Genomic DNA, 9,334 nt, shown 5'->3' with positions numbered 1-9,334 from the left:
TTATCCTGGTGAAGGTATTCAAGTTTGTGCAAAATGACACCACTATTTTGATGTCAAAGCTCTGTGTCCTCCGAATGAACTGGGAAAAGGCGCAAAGAACATCTGCTATTCTGCTTGGCATACAGCTTTCCTTTACAAAATAAGGGAACATGCTTGTTGTACAGCTACAAACGAGCACAGGTTAGGGCCAGAACGTGTTACATCACTTGTAAAATTATCCGCCATATGTGCGGGCAGCTCTTACATACACTGTCAAAAAAGTAGATACACCTTTGCATTGGCTTCGTATGCACATGAACCTAACTAGCCTCTCTATCCTAGTGTCTACTTTCAATATTATTCTGTAGTGGTAGCAGGAAAAAGAATCATTTCACTGTAAAACGAATGGCAAAACCGGGCTCAGTGTTGGTCCGTATCTGAATGTTACACGGCAGAAAGCTTTGAGGGCATCAACCAAATCCATGGAAACCGGCAGACTGATACGAGTTTGACAGCTTCGGTAGCTTGAGAACTGCGAGCACACCAGCTGCCAGGGAGAAGATCGAAGCCAAGGCGAATGCAGGGATGTTTCCTCCCCCATAGAGAGCATCCCATGGACCTGCTCCGAGTGACACTACTATCTGCAAACAGAATGAGATCATTGGTGTTGGGATATCTTCAGTAACAATGCATCCTGAAAGAGAACGTTCAGACAGAATGTCTAACCTGGGGAACGACAATAGCAAGATTTAGGACTCCTGTAGCCAAACCTGGAGATGGCACAAACCTTGTCAGTCACCTAGAATCACACAATGACGCAAGCATATATTTATAAATTATAATACATAAAATCTACAACACAAACCTTGTCCACCTCCTGTCCCGGCAGTCAGCTCGGCGGTTACAGAAAATGGAACACTGTAAGTGATCTGTAATGCTTAAGAGCAAAGTGTAAGACAGCTTCCGACACAATTAAGGCAGAAAAATATGCTAAAGTCCGGTTCTGGTACTCACGGAGAGTGGTAATCCAAGAATAGAGAAAACAACCAATGCAGCAATCTTGACTGTTTTATTTGCTCCAATGATGTGATGCAGTTTACTCGAGTATAGATCAGAAGAGATCCAACTTAGTATCGTCGTAGCCATCATGCAGATGAACACTGTGAAGTTGCTGATTGCCCAAACCAATCTTGCACCAAACATCCGACATAATGGATCAACAAGGAAGGAACCAATACCAAGGACAACCTATACAATTGAAGCAAATATTACAGCTATGAACTCGAGGCATACAAACACCAAGAATCGCTAGCAATGTATATAAACATACAATTTATAGTAAACAAAATTGATCACGAGTTCTTACAGAATTCAATAGCAAACCAAATGCACCTTCTCGGACACCATTTTCATAAGCTTTCCTCTCACTCAAGTCTCCATTTGGATCCCCATGGTAAACTTCACGCCCCATCCAGTCGGTGTCAAAAAGGAAAAAGGGAAACCATGACAACTGCAAGGCAAATAAAGCAAGGGTAACATCATCAATCTTGAAGATAGAAAAGACACCTCAGCAGGTGGTCGGTATGAATCTATGTATAATTGGACAGCATACCCATGTTAAAGCCATAACTACAAGCACTGAATGCATTCCTGGAGGTAGATGCCTCATGCTGGTCAAAATGTTGACCAAAACTGCTCCTGGTCCATCATTGAAAACTTCTCCATTGTCCCTGTTCAAGTTGGAATTCACATCCGTAAATTCCTCGGTGTTGGAGTTGGCTGAGACATTGTTTCTATCCACATGGCCGTTAGGAAGTCTTTCATTATTTTGTTCATTCAATGTATGGCCATCATCTCTAGACCCATTCAGTAGAGGAGCAGAATCAGATAGTCCTTGTGCATCCTTTGGTTCTAGTGGGATCTCTTCAGCGAAGTACAGGGTAACAGACATGCAGAACAAAAGAAATACCTGGAAAATATAGCTTGCTCAGCTTTTGCATACAGAGTAAACAGTCCTCAAAAGGATCAAAGGCAACACCTAAGAAGGATTCTGCTAGCTCTACAATGCATAAAAAATCCTAGCTCCAAACTCCAAGGGGCAGTAGCACAGTTACAGAATTACTGAAAACTTACAACTGCAATTAAGAAAGCCGCTTTCAAATTACCACAAGCTTCGCAGCAGGCTCTTGTTGTTAGAAAAGGAAACCATCTGCAAAAATAACAAAAGCAGGCAAATTCAATATTCATACAGAACAGTAGCTTTTGTTGACTAGGGAGAATTTGGGGAAAAATCAATGTAAACTTGATGGAGCAAGAAGCGCTGATTAAGAGGACCAAATACCAACTGCTGAACCATAATCATGTTTAAGCAAGCACAGAAGAGCATACATAAAAGACATACCTGTGCCAATTCCCACTCGCACCAGCTGAAAAGCCAAGAATATTTCCAACAGCCATCCATGAACAGAATATTGCATTTGCAGAATTACACTGATCAGGACCTGCAGAAGAGAAAGGATCATTCAATAATTGACAACTAAGGGTGAATCTAGCATTAACAAACATTTTAAATTTAAGGTAGAAACCACCTGAAAGATCAGCTAGGAGGGCACGAGCGGGGCCCTAAACATATCAGAGAGGAACAAAATGTTAGGAGAACGTCCATTAAAAAGTAATGCAATGTTACAATAAAACTTCAGCACCAAAGTTGAAAAAGATATGGTGGAGACATGTCATCAGTTCACATGCAAAATTGGAATAAGCTTACCTGCACCGTATTATTTGCAAGGTCCAACATCCAGAATCCAAGTATGAAAACAATAGCAGCTCGAAACCTTGAACCTTTATATGTACTGAACAGCATAATTGTCAGCATTTCAGTGACAACAACCTTGATGTAAATAAAATAGCAAAAAGGAAGAATCTTGATTATTACCTGCAGTGCTCAGTGGTATCTCCTAAGATGTAACCAAGGTCTGCAGAAAATCCGACTAAAGTTACCTATGTATGAAGTCTATGTATTAGAGCATGAGGAGTATGGGCGATATAATGACCTATGAAACTTCATCTAACTCACAGCAGCACATATCATTAGGCATCCAGCCAATATAAATGGTCGTCTCCTCCCATACTTTGAACGGCATTTGTCACTCCACACACCGACACATGGTTGAACCTGGAAAGGCACCTCATCATCATTCGGAGATATAAGGTAAAGCTTAGTATCCTGACTCAGAACAAAAAAGGACAGTATTCTCTCTAAGGTGACTTACCACAAAACCGGTTATAGGTCCACAGAGCCAAATAAATGACGCCATGGCATGATCTATTCCTAGGGTCTGCACAAAAATGAGAAATGAGCAGCATGTGAGTACACAGCCAAAATTAGATGTGGGGTCAGAAAAACATAAACAGGCCACGACCCAGGTGGTTGTCACAGCTTTAATAACTACTCCAGCATTTTTATGTGACATCAATATTACCAATGTGATGCTGGTATTAAAACCAGGTAGCTTTTTCGTCTGCTACTAGTCTGGGTTCTAGAGATGTGGCAGTGGCCGTGATCTGATATTAGCTTAGTGATGAAGCTCCAAGCCAGATGGTCATCCAGGGCTAGAGAATTCAATCTGCTACTACTACTGGCAACAGACGGAAGTATCCGAAAGTAACTGCATTTGTCGAACATTTATAGACAAGAGTACGTAGAACGAGTAGCTCCAATCCGTGACTGGTACGAACAGAAATGCGTCATCGAAAACAGAAAGGGGTACAAGCCAAGCCATCGGCGGCGCTGCTATTTGTATCCTATAAAATGCAAAGCCCGAACAACCCACCAGCCTACGAGAGGGGGATCACAATTCACAACTCGAAAATGCTCTCCAACTCCAAATGGTAAGCCAGAGAGAGAGAGAGAGGGATCTAGAGCGATGGAGCAAGGAGCGAAGCGGAAGAGGGGGTGGTTTACCTGGATGTAGGGGGTGAGGAGGGAGAGCTGCAGCGCCCAGCCGAACTGCACGCCGGCGGCGACCATGCAGGCGAGCACGAGCTTGGTCCTGGAGCTGCCGCGGCTCCCCTCGTGGTGTGCCGCGTCGCCGTTCCGGTGTTCCGGGTCCTTGGGCGGTGCGTCCCCGGCACGCGGGGTGCCGTTGAGGCTGACGAGCTCCATCTCGGCGTCGCGGAGGTGGCGGTAGGGCACGCGGATGGCCGTGACCCCGCCGCCCCCGGCGCCGGAGTCCATGGCGGGCGGCAGATCTGCGGGCGGGGAGGTAGGTTTGCGCGTCGGGCGCAGTGGGTTGGATCTGGGAGGCTCAGCCGCAGGCAGGAGTCGCTGCGGCAGTGGTCGGAGGAGTCAGAGCAAGGCCTCCTCCTCGAAGCAGATCAGAGATGGCGATGAGGGGAGGGGAAAGGAGTAAGAAATTGCAGGGGACGGGAGAGGAGAGGAGAGGAGAGGAGAGGGAGGCGTGAGTTGGTGGGCGCGGCAAGCAAAGCACTGGCGCGCCGACGCCTGGCCCTGTTGACTCCCCCACCTGCGACCATTTCTTCCCTTCTTCCCCTCTCTCTCGCATACTATGGTAGTCTCATGTGATTTGTGTCGTCGTGTGAGGCCGTGATTGGCGCTCCAGCCAGAGTCATCGCTGATGGCAACTCCACTCCTCCTTCCTGCTGTTCTGGTTGTTGCTCGGGTCGGAGTCGCTTACTGGGCTTCGGACTAGGAATCTTAAGCGCATATCGCTGTCGGCTCAGGATGTGCTGTCACTCGGCTTTCTTTCTCTCTTTTTTTCCATGCTCCGCACTACCACTCATGTTTAACTCCACAGTCAGTTTCATTTTAACATGGCACCGAAGACCCTAGTTTGCCAGCTCGCAACCGTCAAATGCTGCAGCAGATGCATAGGATCAGCACAGCACCTGCAGGTCAATTCCAGCACCCACCACCGACACAAATGTTTTGAGTCCAATACAGTACAGCTCCAGGCCTCTTTATTCATTAGTAACACATATTATACCCATAATAATACAGCATTCTCGTACTAACATCACCGGTAACACACAAAAACAAAAATTCCAAATTCTATAACCCCAACCCTACATCATCATTCCTCTATAGTTGGGGTACTCCAAGAGAAGAAACCAAAAAGGAAAGCCAAGTCAGCAAGGATCATTCCCAAAAATACTGCAAGGACAAGCAAGGCCCCTTGCTTATTTGCCCCCATCATCTCCGTCGAGGAGTAAAGAATGCAACTCGAGTGGATCTATAAGCATACATGAGTGAGTGGCCATCCCGAAAGAACCACAAGTCGCATGGACATAGAGATCCATCTGCAGGAGAAAGTAGCAGCAGCAGATCAGTTTAAACATTTTTTGAGCAAAACCTTCACGTGATCAATATCCTGTAAAACAAATCAAGCAGCGGACAAACTCAGGTCTATATAGATCTATCTATAAGTACAGGGATAGTAGGAGCAATTCAAAGCTCAAGGCAACATTTGGACCAAATTTAAATGCTTGCTCACAAAACAACACAAGGCTTACAAAAACCCACAGTAAGATCACGTACCTATGGTAAGCTGACTTTAGAAGGCTCAAGCTTTGTACTCATGGACATGCATCCACTTGGTTGACGACCATTTATTTCCATTAATCACAGGACAACCCCCTGCAAGACCACCATGATATAAATAAAACTTTATAATGTATACAAACAACTTCAAGGGCAGCATCAGTTAAAGATTACGAAAATAAACTTCCAAAAAGAAAAGGACTACAAAAGCGCATAAATGAAGGGTCTAACATCCTTCAAATGTTTCCAAGTATCAGACTAACCATGTAAACTTAATGGATCCAGAGTGGCATCTGGTTTCATGCTATAGAAAAGAAGTGCATCTCCCATCTTTGGTTTGATGGAAAGACCTCTTCTGGCACATTCTGAAAGCTCGTTGTACCATGGTAAAGAACTGCTGTTCACATTTGCATCGGGGAAAATAGTCTCACCCCCTTCTTCAACATCTGATCTGTACCCATTGAAAATATTTTATAAGGATACATTACGTTTAATTAGCATCACAAGAACATAACAAATGTACATGTATATACTTACAGATACATCAGAAGAGTAGCCATCCTCTGACCACCATTCTTGGTGTTGAACTCATCAAGAAAATAATCAAAGTGAGGCTCATACTTCTGCCCAACTTCATAATGCAGCACTTGGAGTCCCTCACCGTGTTCTGCAATCCAGCATGAATTAATATGATTCGACAGCATAGTGCCTCAGTTCAGATGATAAAAAATAAACAAGTTGGGAGATACATCATTACACTGCATCTCCTCATCCAACCGGTAATACCAACATGCTGATAAAACTCTGTTATATGCGTAGTGTCATTCCTAACTAACAACTAAGGAGACACATATAACAATCAGACTATGCTATGTGATTTCTGGGTGACAGTTCTATGGACACGGACACCACAGTTTTTCTGTCATTTTTAAGATTGCAATAAGCACGGAGCTTGTTCGTGAAGAATATAGCCATATAGTATATTTGAAAATCACACACTAACAGGCACGATGGTGTGCCATATGGGTGACAGTTCTATGTACACAACAGTTTACTTCATCATTTTTAAGATCACACTAAGCACGAAGTTCGTTCCTGAAGAATATGGCAATACAGTAAATACCAAAAAAATCACATACCTACAGGTATGAAGGTGAAATCTGCTATCCTCTTCTCAATTGTTCGAATAACCTTGTCTCTTCCTCTTTGAAGAAACATGCCTGAACTTGTACGAACCCTGCTGTCCTTGCTTTTGCCAGTGGTGCTATCAACAACCGTTGATTTTACCATGTGAGGCTTGGCTAATCCAATTAGGTACTCGCACTCTTCCTTAGACTAATGAACAGAACAAACTATCAGAAATCCTCATAGTCAAATAATCATCAACATTGGGTGATGAACTGACAAGTTACCAAAAAAAAGATGGGCAAAAAAGCAGTTAATACTTAATAAACACTAGCTACAAATTGCACGATATGCATAAATATGGACAATTTAATAGAGAGAACAACTGAGATGTTTTCCCTTAGTAGACGATAAGATATAGAATTGCACAACCAGCAAGGTCAACCTAAAAGAAGGTATCAATTAGAATCCCTAAGTCAAATGTACTTGCATTTCAATAGTGCTGATGTACAACAACAAGCAAAAGAATATATCAACACAGATGAGATGATACATGAGTTCTTCCATCCGAAGCAACTTGCTCCCTGCCTAAATCCACGCATGGGATCAGACAAGCCTTCCCCTGCATTTTAAGTACTAGTTTGCATAATTTACACGCAAGTTCTCCCATGTGTCAGCTAATAACCCACACCACAAAATAGAGGTGTGCTAGCAGAAATGAAGGCCTAGTACCAGAACTCTAGCCTTTCTGTTTCATTGATATGCGATTGAACTCAATGCAGTACGGGTGTCAAATTCATCCTCAAACCCATTCGTCAGTCATAAGGTGACTAGGTAAGCATTGTTATTTCCAGATCCAACTTTAGCAGCACTACCACCCAGCGCTATCAGTTCAGAAAAAAGACTTTGTATACTTCACATGGCATGATGATAATCCATCTGGATCGTGAGAATCAGAGACTGTTGAACTGAAACATAAGAGCAATCGCGGCATTTGTTACCAGGAAGTTGTGGTACACGAATGCCCTGGGCTCCCACGAGATCACCTCCGTCCACTGCGCACCCCGCTCTCCCAGCCCCTCCCTGTGCTCGCAACAACAGGAACGATGAGCAGGATCAGCACCGGATCGAGCCAAATCTAGCGACCCAAAGGAACGCCAGGTGGGGAATGCGAAACGAAACCCCTCCCCATGGTGATTGGTGAATAGCAGCGAATACTCACCCCAGGTCGCGGCGGGGGCGCGGGCGCGCGGGCCGGGCGTCGGCGGACTCGGTCTCCCCTCCCCCGGCGCCGGCGGCGTTCGTGGTGGCTGCGTTGGGCGCTGACACGGGGAGCGAGAAGACCCCGAAGGCGATGAGCGCGAGGAGGAAGGCGGAGACGAGGAGCAGGGCGGTGAGCGCGAGGGCGTACGGGGAGGCGCGGCCGGCGCGGGTGGGGAAGACGCGCGGCGGGCGGATCCCGCGCATGAGCGGGCGCGACGGCGCCATGGTGGGGGAGGCGGGTGGCGACGGGGATCTTCCGCGCGGGAGGTGGGGGGAGCGAGACAGGCGTGTCGCTTTCTGCCCGCGTCGGGTTCACTGGTTTCCTTTTCCTCGCGGGCGGCGACTGCAGTGGCCCCGGCCCCGCTGCGTGGTCGCGCACGTGCGCGCCGCTCGTCCCCGACCCGTGGATTTCTTCCTGTCCTTGCCAAAAGCCCAAAACCGTGTGCGCCGCGCCTCCTCCGCCTCCAGTCACATACGCCACCGCACTGGACTCTGTGCATTCCATGCGGCAGTCTGCAGAGATGTGGCGTGCACGCCCAGCAGAGGCGCTTGTTCCTCGCACGACGACGAAGCTGGCCGGGAAATCGGGGACACCATGCATCCGTATCAGCCGTGAGCGCCATCACCGAAGAGCCAAGAGATGGCCGCGCACTCCAAGGTGAGCACGTTCGCGCTGGAACATGGCGGCGGACTCTCACGGTGATCTCGCCATCAATCGGTCGGCGGCAGCCATCGCTTGCGCCAGCGAGCTGTGTCCTGTTTTAAGGGAAGCGAGCAGCACTGTTGTGCCCGAACTCTTCAATGCCGGTGACTTCTCCTGGCCTGGTCGCCACCCAGGAGATCGGACAGCCGTCCGACGCCACGCCGTCCCGGAGGGCCTCAGCCGCGGGCGGCCGCATTTCCCGGTCCACGCAGCAGCCAGCCGAGATGCTGCGGCGCCCAGGCTCCGGGCAGCGGCGGCTTGAAGCGCGCATGGCGACGGACAGGGCGGACGGTAGATCATCTACCGTCCACCCCTTGGGTGGCTCTCGTCTGTTGGATCCTGCACCTGCGGCCGCGATTCACCCAGTCCGCCCTCCACCTCTCTTGATCGCCTCCGTATCAGCCGCGCGCCGAGGAGATGGCCGCGCCGCCGGCGGGAAGCCTCCTCCGAGCACCGCAAAAAAATCAGAATCACCACCAAAGAAATCTGCCAGATTCCAACATTCCGATCGCGGCTGGAATCGGGCCCCAATGCATAATCCGAGGGAGCCGTGTGGATCGGAATCGCTGGAGGAGCACCGAGTCCGAGTCCGAGTCCGTCCATGGATGCGCAGCCGCGGGCTCTCCTTTATATTGCTTGCCGGGCCCCTGCCCTCCCCGCAACAGCCGGCACATAATTGATTGCGAGTTGTTGCGGTTGCAGGG

At 47.8% G+C, this 9,334-nt stretch overlaps 2 protein-coding genes across 2 annotated transcripts; both read right to left on the bottom strand.

Moving 5' to 3' along the window:
• Nucleotides 1-114: 114 nt before the first annotated feature.
• LOC101776263 (sucrose transport protein SUT4) lies at nt 115-4,600 on the bottom strand. The gene is made up of 14 exons (XM_004954413.4): nt 3,944-4,600; nt 3,252-3,317; nt 3,056-3,154; nt 2,915-2,979; nt 2,747-2,831; nt 2,568-2,601; nt 2,381-2,480; nt 2,113-2,188; nt 1,592-1,948; nt 1,346-1,489; nt 994-1,227; nt 845-908; nt 706-749; nt 115-620 (listed from the first exon to the last, which is right to left on the bottom strand). The coding sequence occupies exons 1-14, from the start codon at nt 4,214-4,216 to the stop codon at nt 450-452; spliced, it is 1,812 nt and encodes a 603-aa protein (XP_004954470.1). The 5' UTR covers nt 4,217-4,600; the 3' UTR covers nt 115-449.
• A 315-nt stretch (nt 4,601-4,915) lies between these two features.
• LOC101775858 (probable prolyl 4-hydroxylase 3) lies at nt 4,916-8,310 on the bottom strand. The gene is made up of 7 exons (XM_004954412.4): nt 7,887-8,310; nt 7,666-7,747; nt 6,679-6,874; nt 6,077-6,206; nt 5,803-5,990; nt 5,537-5,635; nt 4,916-5,298 (listed from the first exon to the last, which is right to left on the bottom strand). Exons 1-6 carry the CDS (start codon nt 8,150-8,152, stop codon nt 5,562-5,564), a joined length of 936 nt encoding a protein of 311 aa, XP_004954469.1. The 5' UTR covers nt 8,153-8,310; the 3' UTR covers nt 4,916-5,298; nt 5,537-5,561.
• Between the last annotated feature and the right edge of the window lie 1,024 nt (nt 8,311-9,334).

Source organism: Setaria italica, chromosome I (assembly GCF_000263155.2).
Source record: "Setaria italica strain Yugu1 chromosome I, Setaria_italica_v2.0, whole genome shotgun sequence".
NCBI classification, from domain to species: Eukaryota; Viridiplantae; Streptophyta; class Magnoliopsida; order Poales; family Poaceae; genus Setaria; species Setaria italica.
Note: the sequence above shows the minus strand (reverse complement) of the source record. Positions and strands in the feature narration are given on the sequence as shown.

Coding starts and splice junctions, on each gene's coding strand:
- LOC101775858 (XM_004954412.4), bottom strand. CDS start 8,152: ATGGCGCCGTCGCGCCCGCTCATGCGCGGGATCCGCCCGCCGCGCGTC. Junction 5,991..6,076: donor GCTACTCTTCTGATGTATCT/GTAAGTATATAC, acceptor CAATGGGTACAG/ATCAGATGTTGAAGAAGGGG. Junction 5,636..5,802: donor GGATCCATTAAGTTTACATG/GTTAGTCTGATA, acceptor GTGGTCTTGCAG/GGGGTTGTCCTGTGATTAAT.
- LOC101776263 (XM_004954413.4), bottom strand. CDS start 4,216: ATGGACTCCGGCGCCGGGGGCGGCGGGGTCACGGCCATCCGCGTGCCC. Junction 2,980..3,055: donor GCCTAATGATATGTGCTGCT/GTGAGTTAGATG, acceptor CTTCATACATAG/GTAACTTTAGTCGGATTTTC. Junction 1,228..1,345: donor TTGGTTTGCTATTGAATTCT/GTAAGAACTCGT, acceptor TCAATTGTATAG/GTTGTCCTTGGTATTGGTTC.